The sequence below is a fragment of the Pristiophorus japonicus genome, chromosome 12 (assembly GCF_044704955.1).
Source record: "Pristiophorus japonicus isolate sPriJap1 chromosome 12, sPriJap1.hap1, whole genome shotgun sequence".
Classification (NCBI taxonomy): Eukaryota; Metazoa; Chordata; class Chondrichthyes; family Pristiophoridae; genus Pristiophorus; species Pristiophorus japonicus.
In genome coordinates this window covers 205,812,119-205,831,998 of record NC_091988.1, presented here as the reverse complement: position 1 = coordinate 205,831,998, position 19,880 = coordinate 205,812,119, and the positions used below count along the sequence as shown (strand labels likewise).

The 19,880-nt window shown below is 45.3% G+C and overlaps 1 protein-coding gene across 3 annotated transcripts in view; it reads right to left on the bottom strand.

Annotated features, from left to right (window-relative positions):
- Positions 1-19,880, bottom strand: part of rbl1 (retinoblastoma-like 1 (p107)) — a 210,508-nt gene that overhangs the window by 124,638 nt on the left and 65,990 nt on the right. For 2 of the 3 annotated variants that reach the window (XM_070896496.1, XM_070896497.1), the window contains exons 18-22: positions 15,221-15,292; positions 14,981-15,071; positions 13,481-13,692; positions 10,348-10,512; positions 3,057-3,229 (exon numbers count right to left, since the gene is read on the bottom strand). In XM_070896496.1, the coding sequence (XP_070752597.1) occupies positions 3,059-3,229; positions 10,348-10,512; positions 13,481-13,692; positions 14,981-15,071; positions 15,221-15,292 (711 nt within the window). In that variant the 3' untranslated portion in view covers positions 3,057-3,058. Of the gene's footprint in view, positions 1-2,199; positions 3,230-10,347; positions 10,513-13,480; positions 13,693-14,980; positions 15,072-15,220; positions 15,293-19,880 lie in introns of those variants that run through there. The other variant, XM_070896498.1, reaches the window with a different exon arrangement.

Below are 19,880 nucleotides of genomic sequence, written 5' to 3'. Positions count from 1 at the left end.
TAGGGACATAGCAAGTGGCAGGCTAGCTGTTAAATGTCCCAGAAATGAATAAAACAAATCCTACAAAAAAATTAAAATCCCGGGGGAGAAAAACAAAATAAGAATCAAAATTTTCTTAAAATTTTCATTCACATTCAAAAGCTGAAATCGTCTCTCGATTCCATACACAAAGCATTAAAAGTACACATATTAATGCATAGGATAATCTAAAACATAAGCTCTATACAAATATACATGATAATTAACAACTCCCACTCTCTTTGTCCAACAGAATATGTATGTAGAAAGGAGAGAAGGCGCGTGTAGATGCTACACAATATATTGTAAAACACCGCAGCTTAATGCAATAGTGATAAAAACATAGACCTTGCAGGAGTCATTCAGAAACCCTCGGAGAACCCGCGGACGCAACACCCATCGTTGCTGGTCAGACAGCCAGTGGAAAGCTGCAACACACTTTTATATAAATATAGAGAAAATCAGAGCATCTGTGGGATAATATTGGAGTCTTTCCAATGCGTGGGGGGTTGGAGGGGTTAATATGGGGGAGGGAGGGAACAAGCCACCACTGATCTCTGAAGAGTTAACCTATCTTTCTCTTTCAGAAGCTGACTGGCCCGGTGTATTTTTAGCATTTCTTTGGTCTTTAAGTTATCAGTGCGCATTTCTTAAACTCAGTTAATAATCTGCTGAGCTCAAAAGTTACCCACTGTTTGAAAATAGCAGCAGCAAGCATTCCCGGTCAGGTATAGCTTGGGTTTGATACACAGTAAAGCTCTCTATTCTCTCCCAACATTGTACCTCTGAACAGCAGCTGTATAGCAGCACTGTGACACTTTCCATTTCCTAAACCGCGGGGTGGGGAGAGGTAGCTGCCTCTTTTTAGACTCTGGTCCAGCCTCTGTGATGGAATGAGTAATCGGATACTTCAGGCAGCGCTGTCTAATGTTTGACTAGCCAGCCAGACTGGCTCACTAACTGAATGTCGGACGCTCTAATGGGGAGCTAGTCGTAACTGGACCAACTGGAAGTGTACCAATGCTTCAGCTGCACAGTTTCAATTTCATAGAATCACAGCAGAAGGAGGCCATTCGGCCCATCGAGTCTACGCCGGCTCTTTCAAAGAGCAACCCAGTTAATCTCTCCCACCCACTCTTTCCGCAACCCAGTTACTCTCTCCCACCCACTCTTTCCCCAACCCAGTTAATCTCTCCCACCCACTCTTTCCCCATATCCCTGCATTTTCTTTCTCTTTCAAGTATTTATCCAATTCCTCTTGAAGGCTACTATTGAATCTGTTTCCACCGCCCTATCATTGGTTAAACTCTATACACTTGGGGATCCCCACACCCTCGCTCTATCAATCTGTCTATCGGGCAAACACAGATTTTACCCATAGATTCCTCAGTAACTGGGCTCGGTGACCCTTAAACATAGTGATGGGCTTTCACACCTGACAGACACCTGGCTAACCAAAGAAAAGTCTTAGCCGACAACTTTGCGATCATATTAAAACTGCCAATTTATTGCCTAATTAGGGGCAATTTTGAGCTGTGGACTCACAGGAGTTGAAACCGTCCAATTTTCTGTCACCTGTCTGAGTTATGTTTAAGCGCGAGTCCCAGGTGAAAGTGTTTAACCCACTGTGGCACCTAGTCTCCCTGAGATAGCACCTGACGCTTCACTCACACATGATCACCATCACTGGTGTAAAGTGGGTGTCACATCTATCTTAAAATGTGATACGATAGTGGCTTCTGCAATACATGAATAGCAGCCCTGGGACATGTGGAGATTTTGACAGCCATGGTTATAAAATTTTAAAATAGCAAGGAGTGTAAATGAAAAGTCCATTAGCCACACTACCTTGCTACAGGATAGAGATCTGAAGTTAAAATTGTGAAAGCGGATGGAAAAATTCACAATTCTCATGGAGGCAGGAGAGAAAGGGCAAGAGCCTGGCACAAAGGCTCGGCGAGGCATGAGGTTTACAGAAAAGACTGGTCCTCACTATCTCTCTTAAGGCGCAAACCCAACAGCAAACAAATTCATGAAGATCCTAATAGCCCCTCCTAATTCTCTATAGTCTACACTGCTTCAGATTGTAAGTTAGACCTGAAAATAACAAATGTTCTTAGTAAAGATTACAACCTTAAGGCAAACTGGAATGTGTTGTTTTCCCCCCTCCCTCCCCCCCAAACGTAAAAGAATCGGTCAGTGCAGTGATGGCAGGAAGGCACTTTATAACTGATGCCACTGTACTGCCAGTTTCAGAGGCCACAGGATGGAGGTTATGGGAAACGAGAAAATGTTACACTGATGCAGTAATTCAGCTCCTCAATTAATTAATTGGGGTACTGGGACAGGGATTATAAGGTGCATTCCACTCTGAGAATTCCACTGCATCAAGTGTTGGTGATTTATTAGAGTTTCACTGAGAGGCTGCTACACTCTCTCAGTTTGGCTACCTTTTTCTTTAATTGATTGCTCCCCCCTTAAAAAAAATACACACAATCATAAAAGTGTAGCTTTTTGAAGCTTCCTTGTAGCTACAATAACTGCCGACAACCTAACTCCAAACCAATCACTGAAAATATGCTGGCCAAACTAAGCCGCAGATATCCCAAAGACGCTCTTCCTGAAGTCTGAAGCTATTATTTAACTACCTACAAGATCAAAGCATACCCGCAGGCAACTGTGAAACTGGTACCAATATAAAATATTGATCCCTTGCTCTTGCTAACAGGCGCGCACACAGCACCCTCAAAGCGTGAAATTTCTAATGATCGATTAGGAGACATTTTGTTTTATTCCTTTACTTCCCGATGACCCTGTTATGTTCAAAGTCTGTTCCTAATGAACAACCATTACTAGATAATTAGTTTAAAGGAGTAGTGGAACACAGGGTGGCCATGCCACAACCTGATGGCTGAATGTGGGAAGGATGCTAGGCTCTTACCACACATAATAATACTCTTTATCTTCTGAAACAACTCTGATTCTAGGAACTCTACATAATAAACTCTACGCAGAAGCTGTACGTTGCGTGACATTACTTTCAGCGGTTTGCCCGCTCGCTGACGACATCCTGCAGCCGCTTCAACAAAATGTCATCGTTTTCTTGGCAGATACATTTTGCGGGAGATTCACTGTCACTTTCCATGGTGAACGCCCGCTTCCTGCTCAGCCGCTCGCCCTGTTTGATCATGCAGTTGATGTCCCTGAGATTCTGTGAAAATATCAAAATGAGTAGACTGAGCAACAAACCAGTGATTCAATTATATCAGTGATTCACAACTAGAATTAGAATTTTTATAATTCTGACTTTTAACATGCAGGCATTTTACCCCCTCCCTCACTCCAATTGTGTTGCTTTATCCGTCCTTCCAAATACTGAGCTACAGTTTCTTCGGTGAATCGGTCCCTGAATGGACATTCTTCACATCTGATCCAGAGGGTAAACCATCAAAATGACCCTGACCTCAGTTGACATCTGCATGGGCACATGCACAGAGGCCAGCACATACACGCACGAACTCACACACACACACAAAACAGCAATCAGAATTGGGAACAGCAGCTGAATTTTCCTTTCTCTGGCTAAGGCATGTTGAAGCGAATTGAAGTGTCCCCAGTCTCCCTGGCTGAGATGAGATAATTCAGCACAGGCACTGGATCACAGGTTAATTATGGATGATGAAAGCCGTTTGGTTCATCTTAATTCATCCATCCAAAAACTCCCATGGGGCCCCTATTGCAGCATTTAATTGTCTCTTAAAATGATTGCAGTGTTTTCGCCTCCAGTAATCTATCTGGGAGTTTGACTCCATGAGTTGATCATGCTTTGTGTAAAGAGGAATTTCCTGTTTTCAGTCTTGCATTTATTTTTACTAACTGAAACGTGGGTCTCTTTGTCCTGCTCCAGCTATTGAATTTGAAGTAATATTCCAGAACTACCATTCCATTCCGTTAACTATCTTACGTAACTAGAAGATCACCTCTCAGAGACCCCCTCTCCAGGACGAAACGCACAAGTCGCTCCGGTCTTTCCTCACAACTCACCCCTCACACCGGGGATCAGGCTCATGGACCTTCTCTGCACTGCGCTCCCAGTGGTCTCGGTGGCCAGAACTGGACACGGTTCCCAAGAAATCAGGATAAATGGTTCATTCTTGGGTTGGCAATCATAATCAGTGGTGTGCCGCAGGGATCAGTGCTGGGACCCCAACTATTTACAATCTATATTAATGACTTGGAAGAAGGGACTGAGTGTAACGTAGTCAAGTTTGCTGACGATACAAAGATGGGAGGACAAGTAATGTGTGAGGAGGACACAAAAAAATCTGCAAAAGGACATAGACAGGCTAAGTGAGTGGGCAAGAATTTGGCAGATGGAGTATAATGTTGGACAATGTGAAGTCATGTACTTTGGCAGAAAAAAAATCAAAGAGCAGGTTATTATTTAAATGGAGAAAAATTGCAAAGTGCTGCAGTACAGCGGGACCTGGGGGTACTTGTGCATGAAACACAAAAGGATAGTATGCAGGTACAGCAAGTGATCAGGAAGGCCAATGGAACCTTGGCCTTTATTGCAAGGGGGATGGAGTATAAAAGCAGAGGATTCTTGCTACAACTGTACAGGGTATTGGTAAGGCCACATCTGGAATACTGCGTGCAGTTTTAGTTTCCATTTTTACAAAAGGATATACTTGCTTTGGAGGCAGTTCAGAGAAGGTTCACAAAGTTGATTCCAGAGATGAGGGGGTTTTCTTATGAGGAAAGGTTGAGTAGGTTGGGCCTCTACTCATTGGAATTCAGAAGAATGAGAGGTGATCTTATCGAAACGTGTACGATTATGAGGGGGCTTGACAAGGTGGATGCAGAGTGGATGTTTCTACTGATAGGGGAGACTAGAACTAGAGGGCAAAATCTTAGAATAAGGGGCTGCCCATTTAAAACTGAGATGAGGAGGAATTTCTTCTCACAGAGGGTTGTGGATCTGTGGAACTCACTGCCTCAGAGAGCTGTGGAAGCTGGGACATTGAATAAATTTAAGACAGAAATAGACAGTTTCTTAAACGATAAGGGGTTATGGGGAGCGGGCAGGGAGGTGTACCTGAGTCCATGATTGGATCAGCCAGGTTCGTATTGAATGGCGGAGTAGGCTCGAGGGGCTGTATGGCCTACTCCTGTTCCTATTTCTTATGTGCTCTGAACAGAGTCCTGTACAGGTTGATCACCACTTCCTCGCACTTATATTCCACTGATTTGACTACTCAGTTCAATATCCTATTATCATCATCATCATTGTAGACAGACCCTCAGAATCGAGGATGACTTGCTTCCACACTAAAAATGAGTTCTCAGGTGACTGAAGAGTCCGATGTGGGATCGACAGTGTCTATCACAGGTGGGGCAGATGGTGGTTGAAGGAAAGGCTTGGGTTGTTGCGCTCTCCTTCCGCTGTTAACGCTTGGCTTCAGCTTGCTCTCGGTGAAGAGACTCGAGGTGCTCAGCGCCTTCCCGGATGCTTTTCCTCCACTTTGGGCGGTCTTGGGCCAGGGATTCCCAGGTGTCAGTGGGGATGTTACATTTTTTCAAGGAGGCTTTTGAGGATGTTCTTGAAACGTTTCCTCTGCCCGCGTGGGGCTCGCTTGCTGTGTCCACGCTCCAAGTAGAGCGCTTGTTTCGGGAGCTGATCGAGCGTGGTCAGTGCTTCGATGCGGGGGATGTTGGTCTGAGCGCGATCACTGATGTTGGTACGCCTATCCTGCCAGTGAATTTGCAGGAACTTGTGGAGGCAGCTTTGGTGGTACTTCCAGTGTTTTGAAGTGCCTGCTGTACATAGTCTATGTCTCTGAGCCATATAGGAGGGCGGGTATTACCACTACTCTGTAGACCATGAGCTTGGTGCCGGGTTTGAGGTCCTGGTCCTCAAACACTCTCCTCCTCAGACGACCAAAGGCTGTGCTGACACACTGAAGGCGGCGCTGGACCTCGTTGTCGATGTCTGCCCTTGTTGACGGTAGGCTCCCGAAGTATGGAAAACGGTCCATGTTGTCCAAGGCCTCATTGTGGATTTTGATAACTGGGGGGCAGTGCTGTGTGGCGGGGGCAGGTTGGTAGAGGATCTTTGTCTTACGGATGTTTAGTGTAAGGCCCATGCTCTCGTACGCCTCGGTGAAAGTGTTGACGGTAGTTTGGAGATCGGCCTCTGAGTGTGCGCAGACGTAAGCATCATCTGCGTACTGTAATTCAATGACGGAGGATGGGACGACCTTGGATCTGGCCTGGAGGCGGCGGAGGTTGAACAGATTCCTGTTTTGTCTGTAATTTAGCTCCACTCCAGCGGGGAGCTTGCTGAGGGTGAGATGGAGCATTGCAGCAAGGAAGTTCGAGAAGAGCATTGGTGCGATGACACAGCCTTGCTTGACGCCGGTCTGGACATGGAATGGGTCTGTGGTGGATCCATTGGTCAGGATCACGGCTTGCATGTCATCGTGGAGCAGGCGGAGGATGGTGACAAACTTTTAAGGGCAGCCGAATCTGAGTAGGACGCTCCATAATCCCTCACGGTTGACAGTGTCGAAGGCTTTTGTGAGAGCAAAGAAGGCCGTGTACAAGGGTTGGTGCTGTTCCCTGCATTTCCCTTGTATCTGCCGCGCGGTGAAGATCATGTCCATTGTGCTCCTTAGTGGGCGGAATCCGCATTGCGACTCTGGGAGGAGCTCTTCAACTACGGGAGAAGGTGATTGAGGACGATTCTTGCAATGACTTTCCCAGTGATTGACAGCAGTGAGATTCCTCTGTAGTTACCTATTAGCTTTGTGGATTGCTGCTCTGCATTATTTGGACTTTCGAGTGTCGCTTCTACAGAGACCCTAGATCTTCTTCAGCTTCGGTTATTTCAGCACCATTTACCAAGTACGTGCATTGTCTATTTTTCTTTTCTGTGTTTAGCACTTTATACTTGTCAGCATTTAATATTATCTGCCGATATTCTGCCCACTCACATATTTTGTCCAGTTCATTCTGTAATTTCTGGGCTGTGGCCTTTAATTTTGGGACCTTACTGTTCTGCATGGTTCAGTACGACAGCACACTACTGAGGCTTTTACTGATCACTCATTACACAAGTTCCCAATAAGAGAGAGAAAATGGACCTAACACCATAAGCCTCTCTTATACCTGAGAGAAACAAATGCCCGAAAAACAGTAATAAGAATAAAACCAACCGGATTGACCTCCCGACACCGGCTTTGGACACGACAACAGTACACCCAGCCCAGTCGACCCTGCAAAGTCCTCCTGACTAGTGCCAAAATTGGGAGAGCTGTCCCACAGACTCGTCAAGCAACAGCCTGACAGTCATACTCACCGAATCATACCTTTCAGCCAATGTCCTAGACTCCTCCATCACCATCCCTGTCCCACCGTCAGGACAGACCCACCAGGGGTGGCAGCACAGTGGTATACAGTCGGGATGGGGTGGCCCTGGGAGACCTCAATATTAACTCTGGACCCCATGAAGTCTCATGGCTTCAGGTCAAGCATGGGCAAGGAAACCTCCTGCTGATTACCACCTACCGCCCTCCCTCAGCTGATGAATCAGTACTCCTCCATGTTGAACACCACTTGCAAGAAGCACTGAGTAGCAATGTACTCTGGGTGGGGGAACTTCAATACCCATCACCAGGAGTGGCTCGGTAGCATCACTACTGACCGAGCTGGCCGAGTCCTGAAGGACATAGCTGCTAGACTGGGCCTGCGGCAGGTGGTGAAAGAACCAATACGAGGGAAAAACCTACCTGACCTCATCCTCACCAATCTACCTGCCGCAGATGCATCTGTCCATGTCAGCATTGGTAGCAGTGACCACTGCACAGTCATTGTGGAGATGAAGTCCCGTCTTCTCACTATAGACACCCTCCATCGTGCTAAAAGGGATAGATTTAGAACAGATCTAGCAGCTCAAAACTGGCCATCCATGAGAGGCTGTGGGCCATCAGCAGCAGCAGAATTATATTCCACCTCAATCTGTAACCTCATAGACCAGCATATCCCTCACTCTACCATTATCATCAAGCCAGGGGACCAAGACCTGGTTGAATGAGGAATGCAGAAGAGCATGCCAGGAGCAGCACCAGGTGTACCTAAAAATGAGGTACCAACCTGGGGAAGCTGCAACACAGGACTACATGCATGCTAAGCAACAGAAGCAGCTTGCTATAAACACAGCTAAGCGATCCCATAATCAAACCAAAGCTTTGCAGTCCTGCCACATCCAATCGTGAATGGTGGTGGACCATTAAACAACTAACTTGAGGAGGCTCCATGAATATCCCCATCCTCAATGATGACGGAGCCCAGACACAAATGCAAAATTCAAGGCTGAAGCGTTTGCAACCATCTTCAGCCAGAAATGCCGAGTGGATGATCCGTATCGGCCTCCTCCTGAGGTCCCCACCGTCACAGAAGGCAGCCTCCAAACAATTCGATTCACTCCACATGATATCAGGAAGTAATGAGCGCACTGGATACAGCAAAGGCTATGGGCCCCGATAACATCCCGGTGGTTGTGCTTAAGCCTTTTGCTCCAAACTAGCTGCGCCTCTAGCCAAGCTGTTCCAGTGCAGCTACAACACTGGCATCTACCCAACAATGTGGAAAACTGCTGAAGTATGTTGTGTCCACAAAAAGCAGGACAAATCCAATCCGGCCAATTACCGCCCCATCAGTCTACTCTCATTCAGTAGCAAAGTGATGGAAGGTATCGTCGACAGTGCTATTAAGCGGCACTTACTCACCAATAACCTGCTCACTGATGCTCAGTTTGGGTACCGCCAGGACCACTCGGTTCCAGACCTCATTACAGCCTCGGTCCAAACATGGACAAAACAGCTGAAGTCCAGGTGAGGTGAGAATGAGTGCCCTTGATATCAAGGCAGCATTTGACTAAGTGTGGCATCAAAGAGCCCTGGTAAAATTGAAGTCAATGGGAATCGGGGGAAATACTCTCCACTGGCTGGAGTCATACCTAGCACAAAGGAAGATGGTTGTAATTGTTGGAGGTCAATCATCCCAGCCCCAGGACATCACTGCAGGAGTTCCTCAGGGCAGTGTCCTAGGCTCAACCATCTTCAGCTGCTTCATCAATTACCGTCCCTCCATCATGAGGTCAGAAGTGGGGATGTTCGCTGATGATTGCACTGTGTTCAGTTCCATTCGCAACTCCTCAAATAATGAAGCAGTCCATACCAGCATGCAGCAAGACCTGGACGACATTCAGACTTGGGTTGATAAGTGGCAGGTTACATTTGTGCCACACAGGCAACGAGTATCTCTAACAAGCAAGAGTCTAACCACCGCCATGACATTCAACAGCATTACCATCGCCGAATTCCCCACCATCAACATCTTGGAGGTCACCATTGACCAGAAACTTAACTGGACCAGCCACATAAACACTGTGGCTACAAGAGCAGGTCAGAGGCTGGGTATTCTGTGACGAATGTCTCACCTCCTGACTCCCGAAAGCCTTTCCACCATCTGCAAGGCACAAGTCAGGAGTGTGATGGAATACTCTCCACTTGCCTGGATGAGTGCAGCTCCAACAACACTCAAGAAGCTCAACAGCATCCAGGACAAAGCAGCCGCTTGATTGGCCCCCCATCCACCATTCATTTCCTCCACCCGGCACAACGTGGCTGCAGTGTGCACCATCTACAGGATGCTCTGCAGCAACTCGCCAAGGCTTCTTCGGCAGCACCTCCCAAACCCACAACCTCTACCACCTAGAAGGACAAGGGTAGCAGGCGCGTGGGAACACCATCACCTGCAAGTTCCTCTCCAAGTCACACACCATTCCGACTTGGAAATATATCGCCGTTCCTTCATCGTCACTGGATCAAAATCCTGTAACTCCCTCCCTAATAGCGTTGTGAGAGTACCATCACCACACGGACTGCAGTGGTTCAAGGCGTCGGCTCACCACCACTTTCTCAAGGGCAATTAGCGATGGGCAATAAATGCTGGCTTTGCCAGCGATGCCCACGTCCCAGAACAAATGCACAGGCCTTTAACAAAGGAATGTTAGTCACCCACCCACTTTCTCAATTGAATGGTGCAATTACAGAACAGAAAAAATGGGGTAAGTAGCTAAAAAATGTAAATTTTTCTTAGCATGCCTTCATTTACTGTTGTATAGAAATGCTATCGCACAATAATGTCCATAAACACCTGTAACAATTTGAATCAGGTTAGAATGTTTAAAAGCAGTATTAATCTCTGCTAAATAAACTTCAAATACAACAAAGATGATCAATGTTTTAAGGGCGAAAGGCTCACCTTTGACGGGCTCCGGTTAAACCTGTACATCATGGCTGTACGTGGCGTGAGGGAGGTGCCGTTTTTGTGAGGCGAGATGTAGACTGCGTGTCGCTGTGATATTCGTCGCGGAGATACAGGCTGGGGTTTAACATTTGGAAAGGGAGACAGTGGAGGTGCTTCCACCTATCGGGGTAAAATTCAAAGCTGCAGTTTGATGCTGATACACAAGAACCAAAGTTAAAAGGAATTAGAATTAAAACTGATTAATGGAGAGAAATATTAGGTGGGCAGGTGTAAAACTAGCATTCCACCCGATCCCGACGGATTCCCGTCCGATGAGTTCGCTTAAAATGACCCCCAATATGTCAATAAGGTTCACCCGTTGAACTGTACAGTGCCCTTAAAACCACAATCCTTCCCGTGCACTGCTGGGTGTAAAAACATAAAAGCGAGGTGTATTGCACTAAAGGGAGATATCTATACCCTGTTTTGTAATTTATGTTGAAAGCCAATAGGATGGAATTGCGGAATGCAATCCACAAAACTGTTTAAAAACCACAGAATCCAATGTAATAAAAATAGAATTTCACTCAGTCACTGAAAACAATGGTCCGAGTAAAGGATCCCCTTGGAATGAGTGATCACAGCATGATTGAATTTCAAATTCAGATGGAGGGTGAGAAAGTTGGATCTTTAACCAGCGTACTAAGCTTAAATAAAGAAGACTATGAAGGTGTGAGGGCTGAGTTGGCTAAAGTGGACTGGGAAAATAAATTAAAGTGTAGGACGGTTGATGAACAGTGGTGTACATTTAAGGAGATATTTCACAACTCTGAAGAAAAATATATTGCAGTGAGGAGGAAAGGGCGTAAGAGAAAAGATAGCCATCCGTGGCTAACTAAAGAAATAAAGGATGGTATCCAATTAAAAACAAGGGCATACAATATGGCCAAACTAGTGGAAGGACAGAATGTTGGGAAGCATTTAAAAGCCAACAAAGAATGACTAAAAAAAATGATTAAGAAAGGGAAGATAGATTATGAAAGTAAACTAGCACAAAATATAAAAACAGATGGCAAGAGTTTCTATGGGTATATAAAAAGGAAAAGAGTGGCTAGAGTAAAATGTTGGTCCCTTGGAGGACGAGACCAGGGAATTAGTGATGGGGAACATGGAGATGGCAGAAACTCTGAACAAATATTTTGTATCAGTCTTTACGGTAGAGGACACTAATAATATTTCAACAGTGGATAGTCAAGGGGCTATAGGGGCGGGGCGGGGGGAGGAACTTAAACCAATCACAATCACTAAGGAGGTAGTACTCAGTAAGATAATGGGATTAAAAGCTGATAAATCCCCTGGACCTGATGGCTTGCATCCTAGAGTCTTAAGAGAAGTAGCAGCAGGGACTGTGGATGCATTGGTTGTAATTTACCAAAATTCCCTGGATTCTGGGGAGGTCCCAGCAGATTGGAAAACTACAAATCTGACGCCCCTATTTAAAAAATGAGGCAGACAAAAAGCAGGAAACTATCGACCAGTTAGCCTAACACCTGTGGTTGGGAAAATGTTGGCGTCCATTATTAAAGAAGCAGTAGCAGGACATTTGGAAAAGCAAAATTCGGTCAGGCAGAGTCAGTATGGATTTATGAAGGGGAAGTCATGTTTGACAAATTTGCTGGAATTCTTTCAGGATGTAACGAACAGGGTGGATAAAGGGGAACCAGTCGATGTGGTGTATTTGAACTTCCAGAAGGCATTTGACAAGGTGTCACATAAAGTAAAAGATCACGGGGTTGGGGGTAATATTTTAGCATGGATAGAGGATTGGCTAACTAACAGAAAACAGAGAGTAGGGATAAATGGTTCATTCTCGGGTTGGCAATCAGTAACTAGTGGGATGCCACAGGGATCAGTGTTGGGACCCCAACTATTTACAATCTATATTAACGACTTGGAAGAAGGGACTGAGTGTAACGTAGTCAAGTTTGCTGACGATACAAAGATGGGAGGAAAAGCAATGTGTGAGGAGGACACAAAAAATCTGCAAAAGGACATAGACAGGCTAAGTGAGTGGGCAAAAATTTGGAAGATGGAGTATAATGTTGGAAAGTGTGTGGTCATGCACTTTGGCAGAAAAAAATCAAAGAGCAAGTTATTATTTAAATGGAGAAAGATTGCAAGTGCCGCAGTACAGCGGGACCTGGGGGTACTTGTGCATGAAACACAAAAAGTTAGTATGCAGGTACAGCAAGTGATCAGGAAAGCCAATGGAATCTTGGCCTTTATTGCAAAGGGGATGGAGTATAAAAGCAGGGAAGTCTTGCTACAGTTGTACAGGGTATTGGTGAGGTCACACCTGGAATACTGCGTCCAGTTTTGGTTTCCATATTTACAAAAGGATATACTTGCTTTGGAGGCAGTTCAGAGAAGGTTCACAAGGTTGATTCCAGAGATGAGGGGGTTGACTTATGAGGAAATGTTGAGTAGGTTGGGCCTCTACTCATTGGAATTCAGAAGAATGAGAGGTGATCTTATCGAAACGTATCAGATTATGAGGCTTGACAAGGTGGATGCAGAGAGGATGTTTCCACTGATAGGGGAGTCTAGAACTAGGGGGCATAATCTTAAAATAAGGGGCCGCCCATTTAAAACAGAGATGAGGAGAAATTTCTTCTCTCAGAGGGTTGTGGATCTGTGGAATTCGCTGGCTCAGAGAGCTGTGGAAGCTGGAACATTGAATAAATTTAAGACAGGGATAGACAGTTTCTTAAATAATAAGGGAATAAGGGGTTATGTGGAGCGGGCAGGGAAGTAGAGCTGAGTCCATGATCGGATCAGCCATGATCGTATTAAATGGCGGAGCAGGCTCGAGGGGCCGTATGGCCTACTCCTGCTCCGATTTCTTATGTTCTTATGATGGAGAATAGTCGCACATTAATGTTCCGTAGCCAAAGCAAGTTGTTAATGTCATGCAAAAAAACAAATGGAATTGCAGTATGTGATCCCCAAGACACTAGTTACAAAGCAATGCAGGAATCCCATCAAATAAGAATGGAATTTGCTTTATGAAGTCATCGGATGCACGTGGCACTTCTTATAATTTAGAAACGCTGGTTAGAAGCAGTCCCAAACACTCATGTTTACTTACCCCACACTCCAGTTTTACATTGGAGTACTTCAGTGCAAACTCTTTAATCCTGTTCACATAGATACCGTTATAGAACTTAATGAGATCACCCCGCTCTTCCTCCACAGCCGCAGGGCACTTGGCCAACCTGGCCGGATTCACTGGAGGGCTGCTTGCTTTGTCAGGATGGTGCGCATTGTTATTGTTTGAGCTCGGATCATCACTGCTGGATACTAGAAGTAGCACAAAAAAAAAATTATTCTCAGGTTTTAAGGCGGACTCTGTAAAATAACTGATTACTGCACACACAAAGTCTCTTTTCTTATTCCATCCCCAGTGAAAATCAAAGCAATTGTACCAGAAGCGTATTTTCAATAATTTTAGTGCTTCTCAAGGTGTAGGAAATCAGTGCCGGGAATGGAACACTGCCATTTTCAGCACTCCCACATCAGGAAGGAGAAGAGTAAATCACCCTCCACTCTGCCCCAATGTGCTTTCATTTCAATCTTAGAAAAGCACTCCTCACACCAACCGTCTACTCTGCTGCCAAGGTATCTTATGGTGTGAGGCTAGGGAGAGAACGAACAGACTGTGTGCAAGTGGTTTACTATTAATACTTCAATGATATCATACAGAGAGGAGGAATGGTACACGTAGAGCATATGTTTTTAATCTATCTCAAGTTCAATAACAACTTGCATTTATAAAGCATCCCAAGGTTTTTCCAGAGGTATAATCTAATAAATGGACGCCAAGCCAAAGAAGGAAATATTAGAAGGATGACCAAAAGCTTAGTCAAAAAGGTGGGTTTTAAACATAGAAAATAGGTGCAGGAGTAGGCCATTCGGCCCTTCGAGCCTGCACCGCCATTCAATGAGTTCATGGCTGAACATGCAACTTCAGTACCCCATTCCTGCTTTCACGCCACACCCCTTGATATCCCTAGTAGTAAGGACTACATCTAACTCCTTTTTGAATATATTTAGTGAATTGGCCTCAACAACTTTCTGTGGTAGAGAATTCCACAGGTTCACCACTCTCTGGGTGAAGAAGTTTCTCCTCATCTCGGTCCTAAATGGCTTACCCCTTATCCTTAGACTGTGACTCATGGTTCTGGACTTCCCCAACATTGGGAACATTCTTCCTGCTTCTAACCTGTCTAAACCCGTCAGAATTTTAAACGTTTCTATGAGATACCCTCTCATTCTTCTGAACTCCAGTGAATACAAGCCCAGTTGATCCAATCTTTCTTGATATGTCAGTCCTGCCATCCCGGGAATCAGTCTGGTGAACCTTCGCTGCACTTAAGGAGGGTGTTAAAACAAGAGAGGGAGGTGGAGAGCTTTAGCAAGGGAATTCAACAGTGTTTAATAAAAATTAGCCTTGCTGAAACAGAATGCTTTCTTTCCCTGCCCCTAACTCCTTCTCAGTGTTAAGTTTAGACCAGCTGCTACCTTGGAAAAGTTCCAAAAATTCTCACAGGGGATATTTGAATTCTCACAGTAGAGCAATATGACTCACCCTGCTCTTCCATGTTTACATCTTCCCCTGTGTGCTCATCAACACCAGTAATCCTCGACCATCTCCCTTTCAGGAGAACGCTTCTGTACACCTGAATAAATCATTTAAAATAATTATACAAAACAGAAGGCAAAACGGAGAATCAGCCAGTGAGACTTTTATATATTTTGTTGTTAAAAAGAACACTGAACAACCAAGCGTGAAGAAGGGACAAGGATCTATTAAGGAATGCAAACTCACGTGGCTGCTGGCTTGGGGTTGACTTCTGTAACATTTCATTATATCTGTGAAAGACCTGTCCTCCTTCGTAACCTGTAAAGACAGTATCAGTAATAAAATAAACATAACCATCTCCTCTAGCATTGCAGATAGGTCTTTAAAATAAATTGCAATGCTTATCCTGGAATGATCTCTCCCACTCTCGATTTTCAGTTTATATCCCACTCTTACAATGTCACTTCCTTTGCTGCTCATACATTTTCTCCCCGTTTCATCTCCATATTTTTCTCTCTGTTAATCAGACTCATCTGTTCCCTTACAAGCTCAGTACCAACAATGGCTGTGAGCACAAGTAAAAGCTCTTAACTCTTCTCTTTTAACAGTAGTGTAGTGGTTATGTTACTGGACTAATAATCCAGAGAATGCGAGTTCAAATCCCATAATTGCAATTCGAGAAACTGAATTCAGTTTTTAAAAATCTGGAAATCAGGAAAAGTGATCATGAAGCTGTCAGATTGTTGTATAAACCCAACTGGTTCATTAATTTCTTTTAGGGAATGAAACTGGTCATCCTTACCCAGTCTGGGTTACATGTCACTCCAGTCTCACAGCAATGTGGCTGACTCTTAACTGCCCTCTGAAGTGGCCTAGCAAACCCCTCGATTGTATCAAGCTGCTACAGTGATTCAAGGAGGAGTGCCACCACCACCTTCGCAGAGCAACTAGGGACGGGCAATAAATACCAGCCTTGTCAGTGAAGCCCACATCCCAAGATTTAAGTTAAAAATATTTCTAACTTAATCCTCATTCTTCTCTGGATAAAGGTGATTACAACTGTAGGAAACTCTTTCATCAGTCGGTTGTAATAATACAGTACCTATTCAATTAATCGAACCATTCTGTACTTCTCGTTGAAAGAACTAGTAGTGATTATTTCTTTTATAGTATTAGAGATTTGAGGATGGTGTTTTAAGTCACTGCACAGTTTCCACACAGCCACTTCTTTTGTGATAAAAATGAGAAAAAGGTCAATGTTGGATTCCCAGGGTTCCACTCTTGCTGGAAATTCCAGCGATTTCAGGGGCAGCCACAGGCAGGTAAATGGAAAAAATATATAGATGAATTTTCCTCATTTGCAACTTCAGCATGCTGGACACAAGGGACATCTATGAGTTGCTAGCAGAAGAGAATTTTGAAAATGAGAAGACTGGTCTTGCAATGCAATTATATGCAGAGCGATCAATTAGATTGCCTAAAGTGCCAAAAGAGGATACCCATATTTAAAACATATTTCTGAGTAGGTTCTTCAGACCCTGCAGACCCGCTAAATCCCCCGCCCCCCCCCCCCCCCAGCCAAGCTGGTGCCCAGAAAGTGTGTAGGTGCCACGTAAATTAATCAAAGTATTCTAGCCCCAGGCATTACATAAGAAATAGGAACAGGAGTAGGCCACCTGGCCCCTCGAGCCGGCTCCGCCATTTAATACGATAATATAATCTGATCATGGACTCAGCTCCACTTCCCCGCCTGCTCCCCATAACCTTTTGTTCCCTTTTCGCTCAAAATTCTGTCTATCTCCCCCTTAAATATATTCAGTGACCCAGTCTCCACAGCTCTCTGGGGCAGAATATTCCATAGATTTACAACACTCAGAGAAGAAATTCCTCCTCATCTCAGTTTTAAATGGGCAGCCCCTTATTCTGAGACTATGTTCCCTAGTTTTAGTTTCCCCTTATGAGTGGAAACATCCTGCATCCACCTTGTCGAGTCCCCTCATTATTTTATATGTTTCGATAAGATCACCTCTCATTCTTCTGAACTCCAATGAGTATAGGCCCAACCTACTCAATTATGAAGTCAACCCCCCCTCATCTCCGGAATCAACCTAGTGAACCTTCTCTGAAGAGCCTCCAATGCAAGTATATCCTTCCTTAAATACAGAGACCAAAACTATACGCAGTACTCCAGGTGTGGCCTCACCAATACCCTGTACAGTTGTAGCAGGACTTCTCTGCTTTTATACTCTATCCCCCTTACAATAAAGGCCAACATTCCATTTGCCTTCCTGATTACTTGCTGTACCTGCATACTAACTTTTTGTGTTTCATGCACAAGGACCCCCAGGTCCCTCTGTACTGCAGCACTTTGCAATTTTTCTCCATTTAAATTATAATTTGCTTTTCTATTTTTTCTGGCCAAATTTTCCCACATTACGGGCCCAAGTTTCCACAGGATAAAAAACGGGCGCTCCTCCGAGCTGGGCACCCGTTTTTCGCGCCTAAAACGGTGCCTAAAAAAAACCTCGCAATTCTGGAGCGTTCTGCAGCTCCTTGTCTGCCTGGCGCCCAGGAGGGCGGAGCCTACACTCGCGCCGATTTTGTAAGTGGGAGGGGGCGGGTACTATTTAAATTAGTTTTTTTCCTGCCGGCAACGCTGCGTGTGCGCGTTGGAGCGTTCGCACATGCTCAGTGTGAAAAGAACATTGGCACTCGGCCATTTTTGTAGTTCTTTGTAGCTGTTTAATTTTTGAATTTTTTTTTAATAAAAGCACATTAGCTCTTGCAGCCTTCTCACTGTCTCCTCCCCCCCCCCCCCCCGCGGGAACGAAGCGGCTGTTTAATCCCCCCCCCCCCCCCCCCCCCGCGGGAACGAAGCGGCTGTTTAATCCCCCCCCCCCGTGGGAACGAAGCGGCTGTTTAATCCCCCCCCCCCGTGGGAACAAAGCGGCTGTTTAATCCCCCCCCCCCGTGGGAACGAAGCGGCTGTTTAATCCCCCCCCCCCCCGTGGGAACAAAGCGGCTGTTTAATCCCCCCCCCCCGTGGGAACGAAGTGGCTGTCCCCCCCCCCCCGTGGGAACAAAGCGGCTGTTTAATCCCCCCCCCCCCCGTGGGAACAAAGCGGCTGTTTAATCCCCCCCCCCCCGTGGGAACAAAGCGGCTGTTTAATCCCCCCCCCGTGGGAACAAAGCGGCTGTTTAATCCCCCCCCCCCCCGTGGGAACAAAGCGGCTGTTTAATCCCCCCCCCGTGGGAACAAAGCGGCTGTTTAATCCCCCCCCCCCGCGGGAACAAAGCGGCTGTTTAATCCCCCCCCCCCGTGGGAACAAAGCGGCTGTTTAATCCCCCCCCCGTGGGAACAAAGCGGCTGTTTAATCCCCCCCCCCCCCCGCCCGCGGGAACAAAGCGGCTGTTTAATCCCCCCCCCCCGCGGGAACGAACGGCTGCAGAATTCTCCCTGCCTGAAGCACTTTCACACAGGTAGGAAGATGGTTTATTTAATCTTTTCTTTGCTTATAAATGTTTATTCAGGTTGGATTTATTTGTATAATATTTGTAGAAGTATAAATAAGGATTTATTGTAGAATTTAATGACTTCCCCCCCCCCCCCTCGTTCTGGACGCCTAATTTGTAACCTGCGCCTGATTTTTTAATGTGTAGAACAGGTTTTTTCAGTTCTACAAAAATCTTCACTTGCTCCATTCTACTTTAGTTTGGAGTACGTTTTCACTGTGGAAACTTTCAAATCAGGCGTCAGTGGCCAGACACGCCCCCTTTTGAAGAAAAAATTCTGTTCCAAAATAGAACTGTTCTACCTGACTAGAACTGCAGAAAAAAAAATGTGGAGAATTGCGATTTCTAAGATAGTCCGTTCTCCACCAGTTGCTCCTAAAAATCAGGCGCAAATCATGTGGAAACTTGGGCCCTATACTCCATCTGCCAAATCTTTGCCCACTCACTTAGCCTGTCTATATCCCTTTGCAGATTTTTTGTGTCCTCCTCACAATTTGCTCTCCCACCCATCTTTGTATCATCAGCAAACTTGGCTACATTACACTCGGTCCTTTCATCCAAGTCATTAATATAGATTGTAAATAGTTGAGGCCCCAGCACCGATCCCTGCGACACCCCACTAGTCACTGTTTGCCAACCAGAAAATGACCCATTTATCCCGACTCTCTGTTTTCTGTTAGTTAGCCAATCCTCTATCCATGCTAATATATTACCCCCAACCCCGTGAACTTTTATCTTGTGCAATAACCTTTTATGTGGCACCTTATCGAATGTCTTCTGGAAATCTAAATAAACCACATCCACTGGTTCCCCCTTACCCACCCTGCTCGTTACATCCTCAAAGAGCTCCAGCAAATTTGTCAAACATGATTTCCCCTTCATAAAACCACGCTGACTCTGCTTGATTGAATCATGCTTTTCCAAATGTCCTGCTACTGCTGCCTTAATAATAGACTCCAGCATTTTCCTAATGACAGATGTTAGGCTAACTGGTCTACAGTTTCCTGCTTTCTGTCTGCCTCCTTTTTTAAATAAGGGAGTTACATTTGCAATTTTCCAATCCGCTGGGACCTCTCCAGAATCCAGGGAACTTACAACCAATACATCCACTATCTCTGCAGCCACTTCTTTTAAAACCCTAGGATGCAAGCCATCAGGTCCAGGGGACTTGTCGGCCTTTAGCCCCATTATTTTACCGAGTACTACTTCTTTCATGATAGTTTTAAGTTCCTCCCTCCCTATAGCCCCTTGATTATCCACTATTGGGATGTTTTTGGTGTCTTCTACCGTAAAGACCGATACAAAATATTTGTTCAAAGTCTCTGCCATTTCCCTGTTCCCCATTTTTAATTCCCCAGTCTAATCCGCTAAGGGACCAACATTTACTTTAGCC